Source organism: Pyxicephalus adspersus, chromosome 3, assembly GCF_032062135.1.
Source record: "Pyxicephalus adspersus chromosome 3, UCB_Pads_2.0, whole genome shotgun sequence".
Classification (NCBI taxonomy): domain Eukaryota; kingdom Metazoa; phylum Chordata; class Amphibia; order Anura; family Pyxicephalidae; genus Pyxicephalus; species Pyxicephalus adspersus.
In genome coordinates this window covers 154964315-154983033 of record NC_092860.1, presented here as the reverse complement: position 1 = coordinate 154983033, position 18719 = coordinate 154964315, and the positions used below count along the sequence as shown (strand labels likewise).

Here is an 18719-nt window from a genome sequence, read left to right as displayed (position 1 = left end):
ATATAAGAGAGGCATCGTAGGTGCCATTCTAACCCTACATGTGACTGATTATACCAAGGAAATGTTTTTAGCGAAGTGAAAGAGCAGTGAAAGTGAAATTACAGCGAAAGCAGAAATCTTAGCGTGTTCTATATTTCCTCTTTGTTTGTTGCATTTCAGTTTAGGTAATTATTGAGTTTTATTAGAACAAAGCAGTGCTCAGCCCTTGTGCAATGCGTGCCGCATGATAGCAGAGACATGCTTCAAATCAAATTCATTCTGCCAAATCTCAGCCCTGTGTATGCAATTGTTTTCCCCTGCAACCCTCATCTGATATTGTATATGGTACGTCTCCCACTCTGCCAAATCTCAGCCCTGTGTATGCAATTGTTTTCCCCTGCAACCCTCATCTGATATTGTATATGGTACGTCTCCCATTGTAGATGAATTTATTGCACCATGCAATCCCTATTTAATGTACAGCGCTGCGTAATATGTTGGCGCTATATAAATCCTGTTTATTAATAATAATAATAATAATAATAATAATAAAATCTACACCTAGAGTCCTATACATGTTCAGGAAATGGTGAGAGGTGGGGGGAGAAGAGACTATAAAGTTTACAACATCCACATCCTCTGCAAAGGGGTCTATAAGATACCTGCTGTGCTGTGTACAGTGTCCCGTGTCAGTATCCCACTGATATTGCCATGATACTTGGATTCTCTACAACCCTCCTGTGCATCCTCACCAACACTGTCGGTAAGTCAGAAATGTTCTATTCTCCTTCCTATGCTTCATGTTTTGTAGCTTCCAGATTTTAATGTTATAAGATTGAGGGCTGTTTAATAATCCTACGTCAGTGTTTCTCAGCCAGGGTTCCTTTAGAGCTTGTTAGGGGTTCCTTGAGCAATAAGCAATTTGTGACTCCCATTGACACCAATGATCTTTTTGGCTATCTGTAAGGGTGACATTCTTCCCACTGGCCAGCAATGTAAGAGGAATTCTTCCCACTGACTAGCACACTAATATACTGTAAGCTGTGGATATAGAAATTATAGCAGAGGTTCCCTGAAGAGCTAAAAGTCTTAAGAGATTCCCCCCGTGTTAAAAAGGTTGAGAAATTATCCGAGGCATCGGTGTGGAGCACACGCGGTATCTCTTATGTGTCATAACCTATGGAAGTGCCCTGTGATAAATCCATTCTGGTACCAATTGACCCATTACATCCAAACTCACCAATTTGATAATTTGCCTTTTACTCCCAAATGGTCAATTTATGGTATGATTGAGGTTTACGGGATTCACTTCTTTAAAAGGCAAGGCGGTTAGCGCTCCTTTTATCTGCTGTGGGCAAAAAACAATTCTGCATTGTTGGCTGGGTCCCACCCCGCTGATGATACGCGTGTTCTTAGTGAAATTGCAGCAATTATTAAAAATTGATTAGACAGAAGCCACCCTACACCGAGACACAAAAGTGAAACTGGGGCCTGGGGTATCCTAAGATCAGGTCCAGGTGGCGCCTATATTCTAGAGAGTCCAAGTTGAACTCCAGCCAATAATACCAGGAGAAATTATCTTTAATAAAGCATTGTATATTACCTAAAATCTCCAGCAGCCTGTTTGCAGCCACTTTCTGTCTACATGCAGTCCCAACAATAGCTACACGGCTGATAATGACAACAGTGGACCATGTTCATGCAATATGTGTTACACTGGATGTTTCCATCGGGTAATGTGAATTTTGTGTATGTATTTCGAGTATGTGACAGGGTTACAATGCAGGAGAACAAATGAGAAGTAGGGAAATAGCATTGTCAGTCCTTAGCCGATAATGCATCTTCATGGGCAGTTCACAAGAAAATCATTTTAATGATTGATGAACATGGCCAGGATGGGTTGTAAATCCTTTTCTTGCAAATCCATGCCACCCAATGCTGCCTATCCTGTAGTTAAATGTTGGGAACTGAATGGCTAATGAAAATAGCAGGCAACCAACCACCAGCCAAAGGGAATACTATCCGCTATTTATGTGAGCAACTTCCACTGCTTACTAACATACATGGCGGGCATTATTCATAAGCCCCACTGATCCCTTTGTAGTGACCTGTTGGGAGCTTGTGCATACCCGTTGGTTGGCAAGCACCTTTCTTAAATCTTTTGGCAAGATGAACAGTCTGAGAGCTAGCTATTAAAAAGTCAATCACTTAGATGGGAACATTGGCATTTGTTTATGACCTCCCAGCCCCATTTGGTTTAATAATAGTGCCTGAGCAGAACTGCTCCCAACTGCTGAGGGGATACCAGCCAAAGTCAATTTGGCTGCAATAAAGGCTTCCTTCAGATGTGAGCTCTGCATTTCTAATAAGCAAAGGCAAGGGATCTTTATTCCTGAACATTAGGTTTCCCCAACAAAAAAGAAACAATATTACTACTTGGCACTGGTTCTCTTTAAACTCCCCTAAATGTCTGCCTTGCCGACTTGGTTTATTGGTAATACTTAGTGGTGAAACATATTTTGCAATTTAAACTATTAATCATATGAAATGTATCTAGTGTGATTAATGTCTTGTTTGGGCAGGATGTGGTCTCTGCCTTAGATGATAAGATGATTACGCTCTGCGATAGGAAAAGTTGAGGTATGTCAGCTCTACAAACAGTGCTTAGCACTTCTGCAAGACTGTCGACTTCCACTGCCAATGCACACACCAATATTTATTTATTTATGGCAATAGTGTGTAAAGTAGTAACTGTAGACATTGTGCTGGATACAATAAGAATTCTAGAGGTAACATATATTGTGACAGAGTGTTCCAAAAATGGCAGGGAAAGTGCATTAATGGCTCCAGGGAATAGAAAGAGTTAATTGATAATTAGGTTTTTTGAAAAGAAACCAGGTTCTTTAGTGCCCTGGAGCCGACCAAGGGAGTGAAAGGGTGGGTTCCTTGGCCCAAGCTAATCCTGACTGGGATATATGCGTCTGCATTCAGCTGTAGAGAAAAGAAGGGAATTCATCAGCAAGAGGCTGAGAAGAGAGCCAGAGTGGATTTCAGGCTGAGAGAGAGCCAGAGGGTTCCAGGCTGAGAGAGAGCAAGAGGGTTCCAGGCTGAGAGAGAGCCAGAGGGTTCCAGACTGTGAGAGAGCCAGAGGGTTCCAGGCTGAGAGAGAGAGCCAGAGGGTTCCAGGCTGAGAGAGAGCCAGAGGGTTCCAGGCTGAGAGAGAGCCAGAGGGTTCCAGGCTGAGAGAGAGCAAGAGGGTTCCAGGCTGAGAGAGAGCCAGAGGGTTCAAGGAAAGCCAGCTGCCAAACAGTACTACAAAACTGTGAGTGGAACAGTACTGATATATGTGTTCGTAAGAGAGGGCACCTAAGTGTGGTAGCCAGATGCCCCGCCTGGCTATGTTTATTGTTTTGTTGTGAAGTGCTGGAGACATGCCTAAACAAATAAAAACTGCTGTATTTTTGGACTTTTGGAGTCTGCTGCCCCTGTGCTATGCCACAATATATATATATATATATATATATATATATATATATTTATATATATATATATATATATTTACATATATATATTTATTTATATATTTGAACACGCCATCTCGTTCAATAGTTCATCCTACTTTGTATTATTTTTAACATTGTAGATTAATATTGAAGACATCCAAACTATGAATGAACATTTATGAAATTATGTTTGAAACATACCAAATATTAAACAATCAGAATTTGTTTTATATTTTAGATTCATTGTAGCCACTTTTTGCCTTGATGACAGTTTTGCACACTTCTCTCAATCTCCTTCATGAGGATGTCTCCTGGATTTCTACTAATGGGTGTGCCTTGTCCAGATTTAATTTCGGGAATTTCTTGCCTTCCTAATTTATTGGGACCATCAGTTGTGCTGTGTAAAAGCAGGGTGAACAGACTACTAATCTACTCCATATTATAGCAAGAACCACTCAACTAAGTAAAGAGAAACAATAGAATATCGTTACTTATAGACATGAAGGCCAGTTAATTCTGAGTTCAAGTAGCAGACATGTCTCATCATCTGTTCAGAGGAGACTTCATGAATCAGGCTTCTATGGTTCAATTGCTGCAAAAAAGCCACTATTAAGGAAGAACAAGAAGCGAATGGCTTGGGCCAAACAAAACCCAAAAGGGATGAACATTAGACCAGTGGAAATCCAAACTTTGGTGTCTACATTCGGCATTTTTAGTTCCGCCCACCATGTCTTTGTGAGATGCAAAAAAAAAAAAAAGTAGGGGTTTCCATATAAGTGGTTCTGCGATGAAGAATGGAGGAGGAGGTATGAAGGTGTGGGGTGTTTTCATGGTGATTTATTCAAAGGTTAAGGCACACTTCCCCAGCATGGCTATCACAGCATTCTGCAGAGATATGCCATCACAGATGGTTTGCCCTCAGTAAAACCATCATTTGTTTTTCAGGACAATGGCCCTAAAACACCTCCAGGCTATGTAAGGGCTATTTGAAGAAGAAGGAGAGTGATGGAGTGCTGTGTCGGATGACTTGGCCTCTGCCATCACCCAACCTAAACCCAAATGAGATGATTTGGGCTGAGCTGGATCACAACGTTAAGGGTTCAGCACGCCTGGGAACTCTTTAAAAATTATTGGAAAACCATTCCAGTTTATAAAATCATGAATCTGACTGGAACAATGCTAAGAGATTGCAAAGGTGTCATCAAAGCAAAAGGTGGCTACTATGGAGAATCTAAAAACATAGATGATGTCTCGTTCAAACATTTGATTGGTAGTTTGTACAGATTATGATCTCTATCAAACAACTTTGGGGTTGAATTCAGAATGAGCCTTAAGCAAAATATTATTTATAAAATAGCAATGTAATATTATATTTAGGTATTGGAATAGCACCTTTAGCAATCCAGTTATGAATGGTGTCTGGTGGGCTGATGGCGTCACCAGTTGGCTTCTTATGTCTCCCATCAGATCTCACCACCAAACTCCAGATTGTATTGCATTCTCCATAATACAAAACAAATACCCCAGCAGGGAATCCCAGTAAGTATGCAGGCCAGGATCCCACCAAGAAACCATCAGGGTTATTGAACATTCTAGTATCTACCATTTAAAATATCAGTTTTGGGTGGACTGGATCTTAAGGTCTTTGCTGTCACATGCAAATAGCTGCTCTTTTTATTTTGTCCAATCTCAGGTGTTGCCGGTGATTTTGTGATGTATGCAAACCAGACACACGTGGTGGGGTATGAGAATAAATCCGCCCTGCTATCTGTGTCCTACACCAACATCAACAAGAACACCAATTGGTTTCAGATTCGATGGGATCTCTTCAGTCCAACAAAGGTCCAGCTGGTTATTTGTACCATAACTAAAACGAATGGGAAGAAAACCATTAAACATTTCCCTCTTGATGGCTATGAAAAGCGGATGATGGTTAATCCAGAGACTGGATCCCTGGTTATCCAACATTTGAAGATGGAGGACAGCGGGATTTACAAAGTCTCCATGTTGGACTCCAACCAGACTAAATATGTTGAAATCAATGTTACTGTCAATCACATCCAGGAAAAAGGTAGGAAATGTCTTACTACTGCTCTATTCTCTCTTGTAGGCTGTTGACTACTCTTTAGTCGGGGAGTACGTGATACACGTTTATATTTCCACAAGAATTTTGAAGGATCTCATGGGGGTTAATAGGAAAAGCCTAAAGATTATTTTCAAAAATTCTGACAGTTCTGACAATCTTTTGAAATGTGACGAATCTGAACTTAACTCCATGGTTAAGAGATCAGAAAAAAGCACCACAAAGTTCAGTACTACATAACACAGAGTAATACCAGATAAAGAGGACAACTCTGTCTTCACAGAATAGGGAGGGGGGCATACAAAATAATGGTTGCAAAGCTTTCTGTAAGGGATGTAACTGGAAATCAGTGAAAGAAACAAAATGATTGATGTCTCATGGCACATGGCTTGGAATTCTCCACCTTTCCCTTTTTGGTATAGTTTGGAGCAGTGTTTCTCAACCAGGGTTGTGGGGGACCTTAGGGTTCCTCTAGAAGTTTTCAGGGCTTCCTTGAGCAATAGCAAGCACATGTACTGCAAGCTTGAATATAGTAATTAAAGCAGCATTCCAAATGACCTAATTTTATTTCAAGGGTTCCCTTTGGTAAAGAAAAGTTTGAGAGAAGTTGGTTTAGACAAAATAGGGCTTGTGTGAACACTGTATATATTGTGGGTGTAAAATAAGCTCCATTGTTGGTGTTAGTGCCAGCAATGAGAAATCTTGTATGTGATTGGTTTATATTTGAGTATATAAGGTAAAAGCCTGAAAGAGTATCCTGAACCTAAAGATGTGGTCCACACAAGACATAGTAAACAATTCATGAAGGCCTGGGGGAATCTTAACTGCCCCAAAAAATAAACTGAAATTGTTACATACTACTTCTAACTTCCTTAAAGCAGTTTTTGAGTTTTCTTATGCTTATTTATTAATTTTTTTGCAAACACTTTTAGTTTAAGTATATAAAGCTCTGACATATGCTGCATTTCTGTAAAGAAAACAGTGAGTCGGTCCCTTCAGTCTCTGTACAGCAGAGCTTACGCAGTCACGCACTATTTTATACATTTATATACCTCTGACATATACTGCAGTGCTGTACAGAGAACACTAAGCCACTCCTATCAGTTTCAGTCTCTGTACAGAGGAACTGACACTCTAATGCCATTCACCTCCAATCCAGCAACCCCAGGGCTAATTTGGTATGAAGCCCTTTAACCAATCTTTATTGCATTCATTGATATGCAGATAAAAACTTCGGGGAAAGTCTACTGGTAAGAAAATTTGTAAAGGCGATGTGAGAAAATGGAACCACAAAAAAGACTTGCCAATTTAGTAACCGCAACTACACACAATATGTCAGTTCTGACACTACTTTGAAATTTTTCATATAACAGTACAATTTTTTTTCGTTATTTTTTTGACTACTTTAGAGATGAAACTACAGCTGTAGACATTTTCCAATAACAGCTCTTTAACAGTATAAAAGCTGACACACAAGGAGAGCGGGGCCCTTGGGGGCCTCCAGGAGCTGTCAGTAGTAGATAGTCATAGGTAGACAGCAGAGAGCTCCTGCTGAGAGTAGAGTCAGTTTAGTACAGTGGGGGTCCGCTCACACAGACACAGGGGGTCATTGGGGCCTGAGCACCACTTTCAGGAGTCTCTGTACAGCCTACATCTAAGAGATGGCTCATTACTGTGCTCATGTATTAACCCATGCTTCCCAGGCTGCAGTACTGTCAGTGCATAGATAAAGGATGAGACATGCAGGTCAATATAGCATCAGACACTTCTCTTCAATGGATCTCCTTGGCTTCATATATTCTCTTCTTTCTTCTTCTTCATATATATCTTAAATTATTTTCAGAAAAAAGGGAGTAAAAGATTTAAGCAGGGGGCTCCAAGCACAAAAAGTGATATTTTACCCAAATACCCTTTGCACTAGCCTCATACTGTCTTTGTAACCTATCCTAGTCTAAAAGCCTACCATCACCTTCCCCATAACCCTAACCCTCCATAGAGTTCTCAAAATAGCCCTTTTTAATGACCCCAGTACCGATCCTTGTTATATCTTTGGTACTAACCATCCATGTAAACCTAATACTTACCTTCCCTTTTTTTACTAACCCTAAACCACCTTGTAACCCAATCTGTAACTCAACCATGTAATGCTATTGTTCATTATATTTGTAATCCTAAAAAATGCTTACCATGATCCTAACACTCCCCCTCTTTGTAACCCCCACAGTAACTCCCTGTTACCCTAATGCTGATCCTCTCATTACCCCGCAACCTTAATGCCCCTGTAACTCTAACACTAACCATCACTAAGGCTCTTATTATTATTATTATTATACAGTATTTATATAGCGCCATCATATTACGCAGCACTGTACAAAGTCCATAGTTGTGTCACTAACTGTCCCTCAAAGGAGCTCACAATCTAATGTCCCTACTATAGTCATAGGTGGTTAATGTAGTCTAAGGTCAATTTTAGGGGGAAGCCAATTAACTTAACTGCATGTTTTTGGGATGTGGGAGGAAACCGGAGTACCCGGAGGAAACCCACGCAGACACGGGGAGAACCTGCAAACTCCATGCGGATAGTGTCCTGGGTGGGATTCGAACCCAGGACCTAGCACTGCAAAGGCTGGAGTGCTAACCCCTGAGCCACCGTGCTGCCCTCTTAAGCTAAACCCTGTAGCCAAATTCAAAAATAAAGAGAAAAACAGCTGTTTTTTTTAACAAACGTGTGTGTTGTAGTCAGTGATGGTGTTCTACCTACAATTGCTTTGTTGAGCGCACAGACACCTCCGAAGAAGCCCTTGTTAGTGCGAAACGCGTTGAGTCTGGGTCCTTGGCTGTTTTGCACATGGAGAGTTCATCACTGAATACAACACACACGTTTGCCAATTAACCTCCAGCTGTTTACCTCTTTATTTTTAATTTTGTACAATCGGGGTTGGCACAGCCCCCTTTAAGGGGCATTTCTCTAAAACTTTGAAACTGGCACTCCACTGTTACACCAACCTTACTATGCTTCCTGTAGCCATAACATTAACCTAACATCATAACCGTAACACCAAACCTCCCTGAAACCCTAACTTCAACCCTCTCTGTCACCCCAACTCTAATAACCTCAATGGTGACCTTCTTCCAACCTCAACACCAACCCTACTTCCCCAAAACAAACTTTTTAAACTAACACTAACCCTCATTGTAACTATAAATAACCTCCTAGTAACACTATTACTTGCAGAGGTGAACAGATTGGGGTCCAGGGTCCAGGGTCAGGGCAGGCAGCAGATAATAGCAGAGTCAGGATGATACAAGGTCATGGTCAAGCTGGCAAGTCACAGACAACAAGCTGAGGATGCAGCAACCTGAGTCTGAAACTAGGGTAGTTTTAATAGGGCTATCAGCCAATAGCAGGACAGGATTATGTCCAGCACTCTGCCTATTGGCTGCACCGCACACTCCAAAATCGCTTTCAGCGCAGCCTCAGTGTCTGTGCAGGGGATGCTGAGAAAGGTGGAACTTCACGGCTAAAGGGAGTCTGGTGATGTTGCAGATTGTTAAACAGAGGATCTTGTGTGCGGAGTGGTAACGCATTGTTGTGCATAAAATAGGAAACTTTTCTTGCAGCTTCCTTTTTGGAAATTGTAAAAAAAATATCTAATGGCACCATCAATGCCATGGTTTCTAACAAAGCTGTGCAATTTTTAATTCCAAGCAAAGAAAGAAATTTTTGGCTTTATAAATATACAGATTCTGATGGCCCGATGACTCTGTGATCTTTTAGTAAAGGGTCAAGACTGGATGACTATTAGCTATACACTTATTTCAGAAATATTTTTCTTTTTAGGCCTGATGGAGGGGTTCTTTGTGGACAGGAAGCCATTTTCGGGAAGACAATGCATTTGCTTCAACAACAGCAGTAGTGTAGATGCTCCCACCTCGGCATGGATCATCTTCAGCAGCCGCCTGTCCACCATTCTCATCGTTCTTCTAGTCTGCCTCGGTCTCCATATCAGAAGTAAAAGAACTGAAAGGCAGAGAATGTTATCGCGGCTTAACAAATATCGTTAGATATAGATGTTGTGATTTTCATATGCATGTGAGGATAATCCAGGGAGCCAGTCTATGACTTCACATGTAAAATGGTGGACTGGTTCCCTCCTGGCTATATCTAAGATCGATTGCATAATCATAATACTTGGGCACCATGGAAGTCTTGTATCATGGTCCAAAGCAGAAATACTAGACCTTCCCACTTCTTGTCCTCTTGACAATAAACACATTTGCAAATAAATAAATTGGAAAAAAAGGTAATAAATTGTCATTATTAGGTAATAGTGTCCTCAGATACACAATCAGTTACATAATGAAAACTCAGAGAAGTGTCCGCAGAGACACAATCAACACTGTAATGGCATACCCTACAATTGGTCTGGAAACTTACAGCCCTCTAACCCTGTCACTGTGTATCCTTTTCCTAATCTCCGAGACACCGCCATCATGGGATATATGTCCTACTCCTTTCTCTAGCAAGGAGAGGTGATGGAGTTTTGGGTGGTTCATCAACAGGAATAGGAGCTTGGCATGTCTTAGCTGTGTGTAGAAGGAGAAAGTATTCTTATCCATTTCCATAGCCAATGGACATGGAAGCTAGATGCCAACCCGACGGCCATGCCATCCTAGAAGTTTGACCCTTTCCTTATCTATCCACTTTTATGTACTAAAGTCCTTGATTACCATTTTCAAGCCAGGATTATTGGACCTTTCTTTTGAATTTTCACATAACAGATAGAAGAATATTCTTCAATTGTATATTATCCAGACCAAAATGAACCAAGTCCATTATAAGGGTTTATGTATCCTTTAGATGTATATATTTGTATGACGCCCTTCGGTGGCCTGATCCCGCTTGGGTACAATCAGCATGTGAAATCTTCATATCTGAGACTTGTCCTCATTAATAATAGTGTGACCGTTATCATACTGTCTCTGAGCAAATGTCAGGTGAAAGTCTCTTTCCACCTATGATTCATATCAGCCCCTCTGTTGACGTCTTCTGAGCCCCCCGTAAAGAGGATCAAACAAACTGAGACATAAAATGTGCTTTGGCTTCTGTGACACGACATCAAACGTCTCTCTGTGAATGATGTGGAAAGTTTTTGAAGATGACTCAATAACTCCATACAGAAATGAATGCCATGCAGATTACCCAATCAGTTTATTGTGTAAGGATCTGAAAATTCTCAAATTAAATATTCTCGTCTTTATTTTTTTAACACAATAAAATTATTTTTGTTACTGTTTATTACTAAAAATTGTGTTTGTGTGGTTTTTTTTTTATGCACCAAAACACCTCCACTCCATGCTCAGGGCAGGAAGGAAATGGTCTAACCTTGTTGCATTGCTTATTGTCCAATATTAGAACAAAGACAGCCATGCTATCAATACTCTAGAATGAGCAAAAGTGATTATATTCACAAAAAGTTTGGAAAATACAATCACCAACCACCACCAATGGTGAAAATGAGCGTTATATTCAATTTTGTAAAAAAAATTGCCATCCCATCCCTGCCCAAAGCCATGGAATGGGCTGCCAAAAGTTGTTTTCACGGTGAAGGATTAGGCTAATTTTCCCCATTTTGTGAAGTAACATTACAGACTTTGTGGTAGTGCCGGGGTCAAGGGGACACATTGCTATTCATAACAAATACATTGTTTTATCATAAGTGACCAGATTTATTTGTCATGGCAGAATCACTATTTTCCCATTGTAGGAATGATGGGCTGTGCATATAGAGAGACATATACTGCCAGGAGAATATTCTATTCACTGGATGAGTTTACTGCAGGGCCACACAAGGCCACCAATGCCATGGCCACTAAGTGGTTTTGTGGTTGTAATATCATTATAAAACATAAAATTGCTTAGCATAACACATGTTCTGTCAACAACCAACATGGCTTCCACCAATGACTTTCCACTATCATCATGGCCACCCTCCCATATTCATCCCTTGAGTGCAAGCTAGCTGTCCTAGGGGAGAAAAAAAGTACAAATTCAGCCTCTCCCCCTGTCCTCATCCCAACTGGTAAATATTTTAGGTTCTTGGTCTAGGAAATGCTTGAAATATTACCAGGAAAACACATGCCGCTTACCAAGCTGTCCAACAAAACATTACCAGAGAACGTAACGAGGATTGGAACATTAGGGGCTCTATTTATAAAACAGGGAATTAGACATTCCCTTGTGGGAATCTTCCAGGTCCATGTGTTTCAATGGCAGCAATTGAGTGTTTGGGGGAATGTCAGATTCACAGTTTTATAATTAGAGCCCTAAATCATGCTGTGGCTAAATCTAACAACCCCCCGGTTCTCCTGTGTTCAGTGTTATTTTTGCCACATTAAGGGGACTTAATTCAAATTTTTACTTTACATAAAAGGCTATATAGATATATATATATTTATTTATTTAATAACTGCAATACCCTTTTTTTAAAGCACCCTTCCTGTCCTGTCTTGATCACCTGGAGAGCCTCCTGGGATACCCATGTCATGCATCCCCGGAGGCTCCTGGCTGTTTCTTCTACACATGCTCACAATCAGGGATGCACAGAAGGGGAATTCTCCTACACTAAGGGGAAACAGATGCCAATCTCATGCATGCGCAGCTTGTTGCATGCCAGGACGCAGGATAACTCAAACTCAAGATAACTCCCCGTTATCCGGAACCCAAGCAACCGACACTCTCAAGCAACCGGCACTTCATACATCACTCACATGGCTGCCCTGAAACATAACATCTCTACTTTCCTGACTTATCACAATTGGATATGGAATTTCTTTCTACTGCTGACATTATATTGTCTTGTGCTTTTTATAGGACACCCTGTGTATAAACCTAGATATAAGTGGATTTGTAACTGGCCATAGACCCTATATACTGCACTGCATTGCTATTGTCCCTTTGTTGATTTATTTATTATTAGTATTTTACTTTTATTAGTCCTAATCATAACTTTCAAGGAACTATAAACTACACATATCCAGAATCCTGCAATCTGTTGGATGATGAGGAGTTTATATAATAAATTCTTATAATACTTCTTCCCCATATAAGTAAAAGTTCTATAGATTTATGTTTTGTGCTCCGAGTAAAACCTCCACGCTGAGTCTGTTTCGGCCTTGCAGGCATCCTGTGACGCGCTCGGTTTTCTGGGTCTTGTGGTTTTGTTAGTTTCCTTTCCTCTGAGAATTTTTGCTTTTTACTAGTAAATCTTCAGTTTTGTTTCATTTTTCTCTAACTTTCACACCTTTAGGTCAATCATAACAAATAACATTATGTTGCTGGGAAACATACAAGAGTTTTGACCCCCAAGATTATCAATTAGGGTATCACAGCCCAAATCATTTGGACACTTAGTAACAATTACTGGATAGCCATCAAAAATTGTTAAAAGAGAGGGAATTTAAGTGAGCTATGAAATACAAAGAAAGTATTTTAAGACATAAAATATATATTTATTTCAAACTATTTTAAAATCCCACATACATATAAAATCCTTATAATAAACAAAAGTTTCCCTATTAGCGGAATAATTACATATCATACCGTGACCCTCTCGAGGCTCTAACAATTTCTCAACGCGTTTCGCAGAACTTGTCTGCTTCCTCAGGAGTAGTGGAAGAGCATAAAAAATAAAAACATTTAAAGAATGAAAATAACATATATATATCAATGTAATTGTATACAAATCCCATGAAAAAACATGTAAAGTCCACAAACTGTTTTTCAAGTACATACGTTTTAAAACCTACTCACAAATCCCTGGATCAAGAGTGGGGCATCTACCGCCAGATAAAGGCAACACGAAACTCAACAACTCTACATAGAAGACCAAGAGAAGAAAAATTGTATTCATGTTTATGGTTTAAAAGTATATTAAAAAATCTCTATTTAATGCACATTTTTTATTATGTCTATCCATATTTACTTTTAGATTAATAAAAAAAACTTTTACCCCAAAGATGATTCGTCCCAATTGCAGGGTAAATGTCATTGTAAATAAGAGTTCCCACACAACTAAATTGATTATTTATAATTGGCAGAGCATATGGATTTATGTGTCTTTATGAACCATGTATTATTAGAAATTGTATTTCATAGCACGTGTTGCTGGATATCTAGTAAATGTTACTGCCCAACATTCTGCTGCTGGACAATTCCAATCCGATCGGTTCACTTTTATTATTGTTAGAGGGGAGTGCTATATAACATCTAATCAAGTATTACCTCTTCTGAGTGATCAGGAAAGATTATGGTTTTTGATGTTTTGTACATTATCAGAAGGCGATATTGTTACATTCTGGTTTCTTTTCAACCAATCACTGCTCAGGGATTGAGCGGCAATAGACAACAAAGAACATTGGGCATGATCATGGGTGAACCTGGGTGATCCAACAAACCTAGAATGGATCTGGTTCAGGATTGAAAACATTTCACCACTAATAATAAATGATTTTTTTTAAATCTATTTCATTCCATGATAGCCCATCTTCTCCGGTCTTGGAGAGATTGTTAAATCAATCCTATTGAGTCTGACTCCCTCCACTATACACACACCTTTTTATTTGGGTTTATTTATATATTCATGTATTTGTATCCTTTATGATTAATAAATCAATGTGCATGTGCTAAAGAAAAAAAAAAAAACACTTTCCCATGACAGTGCATGATGCCACTTCTCTGTACATGCCGGACCCTCGGCTTATGTTCTTTTCAGGTACAGGATACAACATCATTTCATGTCTTTTATATGTCGTGTGCAGCCCTTGATGTTTGTTCTTACTCTGTTTACTTATAGGGGTTTATTTTTTAATTATTTCACTCAAAATTCACTCGGTTTGTCTAAAATTGACACATATTTTACATTTGTTTCAATTATAAAATGTAGGAATTAAAACAAAAAATTGTGAAAAATGTGTACATTTTGGAGCAATGTTGAGTGAATCTTGAGTGAAAACATTTATAAATAGACCTTAAAGGTTGTCAGAAAGTACTGCAGAAATCAAATGTATTGTAATGTCGCCATCTGGTGGACAAAACCTACATTTCATTCTAGCATTCACAGCCATACACATAAGGTTTTGCACATTAATCATTTATTTTCTGTAGAGGATCATGGAGGTTCTTATAACTGTGGTTATTTGATTTCCTATTCTGAGGCCGGTACCACAAAGCCATCACCATGCCATTCACATGTCTTACTGTAGCCATTACTGTAGGGGGCACTATACTGGCCACTGATTTAGAAGGCTTTTCGCTCACTAATAAATTGGTTTTTCCAGGATTTACCAAGATTTAAAAATGATTTTTAAAGTTTTTCAGGGTTAAAAGCTTTTATAGCAGATCTGGAGCTTTGCTTGGTCTGCTCCCTGGACTCATTGTTGGGGAATCTGCCCCCGTGGTACTGAGCTGAGCTCTTCTGGGGTAATTACAGAGAGGGCTGATTGGTGGATACTTATCACTGGCCCTTCGCCACTGCTCATTCTGAAAGCTGCTTGTCTGCCCCGAGCTGCAGGGAGCTGTGGGTGTGAATTGCTCCTATTATTATTATTATTATTATTATTATCATTATTATCTAGCTGATTACCCAGCATTGCCCGGAGATTTATTTATTGCAATCTTATATTATAGTCCAAAAAAAGTTTGTAAAATATAAGCAAAATGCACACTGTGCTGAGCAATACATACATACATAGATACAAATATACCTCTAGTGATCCTAGAGTTTCCTAGTTATCACATACACACATCTATATATATAACTCATACATACATCCAAATATAGCTCTGACATATAGCACAGCGCTGTACAAAGATCAGCGGCACACTCACATAAGTCTCCGTCATATGTAAGGCATGTTTGGTTGAAATGTCTCCATGCGTTTTCTAGTGATGACATACACACATCCAAATATAGCTCTGACATATAGCAGAGCACTGTACAAAGATGTCTGGTGCACTCACACGAGTCTCAGTCATATGTATGACAAGTTTGGTTAAAATGTCTCCATGCGTTTCCGAGTGATGGTGGAACATACACACATCTAATTTTATATATATAGATAAAAAGGATTTATATAGCGCCAACATATTACGCAGCGCTGTACATTAAATAGGGGAGAAGAGGACCCTGCCCCAAAGAGCTTGCAATCTAGGAGGTGGGGGACTCAGCAGACAATATCTAATGTACAGCGCTGCGTATTATGTTGGCGCTATAAAAATCCTGTTTAATAATAATATGTTACCGCCAGGAACCAACCAATCAATTTGATGATCAGGAACCTAAATAATGTAGATATGAAAATGTCAATCCTTAGATTTGTTTTTTAATTATTTTTTTTTTAATTTAATCTGGAATCAAATCTTTTATCTCTTCAATCCTTTTATATGACAACACTGACATCGTGTGGCTGTTAGGGAAGTTAGTAATAAAACAGAACATATAAATCATTTAAAAAATAAAAAAAAACAGTAAGACATTTGAGCTGGATATAAATCACCTTTTCAACAAGTAATATGCATATATAGTAATAATTAATAATATATTATATTATTGTGTTACATATTGTATTTTGTAATCTTTATATATTTAATTTTTAAAACACAAAGAGTTCCTGGTTTTAAATTTCATAGCTTGCTGCGATATTTATATAAGGTACGTATGATTCTGTTTTTTTCCATATTTCCATTTTTATGTTTATTCTTTTTTATTTTATCATTTAGTGTTATGTTTTTACTTGCTCGCACTGCCATCTGGAGGTCACTTAGAAAACTGCACCACATACATTTTAGAATTATTTCTGTACATTTGCTCTTTGTTGTATTCTTTTTTAATCTATTCAGAAGGGCGTTTGTTTTTAAGATGGATATATACACAAGTTCTTAGAAATATATTTTGTATTTTGTAAAACAAATGGGTCTGATACATGTACCGCTAAGCATTAGGAGAGACTTGTGCACACTTTTGCGTATTATTTATATTGGATATATATTCTCTTCCCTGATGATTTGTTTGCCTATCTGTAAGGATGACATTTTTCGCATTGGTAGGAAATGTAAGAGGAATTCTTCCCACGAACTCCAATGCTAATGTACTATGATCTGTGGATATAGGAATTACCTCTGTCATTCTGCGATTCCTGATGATGTGCGTGCATGCGCCCGTCGATGGGGGTCATAGCGGGAAATTCAAATATTTTGTATTGGATTCAATACAAAGTCCTGTATCCAATCCAATACAAAATAATACAAAATATATTTATGTGGTTTTGTCTATAGGTATGTGACGGACACTAGGGAGGTGTTTTAGAAAAATATATTACTATACATTATACCGAATTATCGCATTTTCAGTATTTTTCATTTATTTATGTGTTCTTGTTTAAGCTGATTTTTGTGTTTTTTATTTAATTTTATTATTAAAGTTATTTTTTTTTTTTTTTTTTAATTTTTTTTTTAATTTTTTTTTTTTTTTTTTTTTTTTTACGATTGTGTGTTTCAAACCTTATTATATTCAGTATATCTACTAGACCCCTATTCGGACATATTTCTGTAAGTTACAGGTCTACAAGTTAAAAAAAAAAATTTTTAATGAAAAACAGTGTAATGCTTTTGGTACAGAAATCTAGACCTCAGTGTAACACCCAGGTGGTTAATAAACAGGATTTATATAGTGCCAACATATTACACAGCACTGATATGACTTTGTATGTTCAGCTTACTAAATTACAAGATCTGTCTATTAAATAATGAGACTGATATAATAACTTTTATTTATTTCTATGACAATTGTAATGTTTGTCCCCTTCAATATTCACAATGAAGCTCCGATGTCGTCTTGTTTCCCACCGGTGGAAGGTGAGGAGCAGATCAGTTTCTGATGTTTTCTCTTTCCTGCATCCATTGACACAAAGCATGTTCCTTTATTCACCGATTTCAATTTAGGAAAAAGAAAAAATTCCCCAGGTGCCAAATCTGGTGAATATGGAGGATGTTCCAGCGTAGTAATGTGTTTGTCGGTCACAGATAGCGCTGTGTGAGAAGGAGCATTGTCCTGATGAAGAATGAAACCATTTCCCACATTCCTGCCGTCTTTTCCTGACTCTCTCAGCTTTGTCTTCCTTATAATAATGTTGGGTCACTGTTGTGTCTTCTGGAACCCATTCTGCCAAAATGACGCCTTCATGTCACAAAACACAATGACATGGCTGTGAATTTGGACTTTTTTGGTTCTTGGTGATGAAGGTGTTTCCAGTGACTGTGGTTTGGTTTCAGGATTATACTGGAAGATCCGGGTTTTGGCACCAAGCGATGACTTTATGGAAAAGGTTCGGCTCCACCTCAAGTTGCTGCAGAATGTCAGCGTGATTTCCTTGCGCCACTTTTTTCTTCAGGACAATAAAACATCTTCTTGGTGATTACTAGTGTAATCCTCCCTGAGGAAAGGGAAAGCCTGATCAGGATTTCCCTTTCCTCAGCAACTCAGGGAGCAGAGCAATCAGCGGAGCTTTATGCTGACAGCTCTGCTCCCCTGATCCTGGAGGCAATACGAGGGCAATAGAGGTTGAATGGAAATACTATGTCCATTCATACCTCTACTGCTCTGTGATTGGTCTATTTCTCAGCCAATCACAGAGCAGTAGAGGTATGAATGGACATAGTATTTCCATTCATTGCCCTCCTATTGCCTGCGGTTACAGCTAATTGAAGGCACCTGCTTTCAATTAGCTGTGACCGCAAAGTTCCCACGGTCCAGGAATCCCACAATGACATTATGATTCATAATGTCATTGTGGGATAACCTGTAAAAAATAAAAAAAACAAGTTTAAAATAAAAAACACATACAAACAAATAATTTAAAAAAAAAAAATTATTTTTTTTTTCCCTCCCAAATTTTTGCTGTCGAATGCAGCAAAATTCGGTTCGGGTATACCCGAATTCGAACAGCCATATTTGGGTTGAATATAGGGACAACCCGAATTCGAACATCAACACTAGCGATTACAGACAATTTTTAAAGAATTATTATTACTGAATTTATATTTCCTCCTGAGACCATTATTGATATGTGTATTTATAAGTATAAATAAATTTACA

General features: G+C 38.7%; 1 protein-coding gene across 2 annotated transcripts; it reads left to right on the top strand.

Annotated features, from left to right (window-relative positions):
* The first annotated feature begins 627 nt into the window (after positions 1–627).
* On the top strand, positions 628–10867 carry LOC140327339 (uncharacterized). 2 transcript variants are annotated; one of them, XM_072406706.1, is made up of 4 exons: positions 649–742; positions 2562–2619; positions 5176–5553; positions 9407–10867. In XM_072406706.1, the coding sequence occupies exons 3-4, from the start codon at positions 5196–5198 to the stop codon at positions 9628–9630; spliced, it is 582 nt and encodes a 193-aa protein (XP_072262807.1). In that variant the 5' UTR covers positions 649–742; positions 2562–2619; positions 5176–5195; the 3' UTR covers positions 9631–10867. The 2 variants fall into 2 exon arrangements, with proteins under 2 accessions (XP_072262804.1, XP_072262807.1); XM_072406703.1 differs by lacking the exon at positions 2562–2619 and having other exon boundaries at positions 628–742.
* The last annotated feature ends 7852 nt before the right edge of the window (positions 10868–18719 follow it).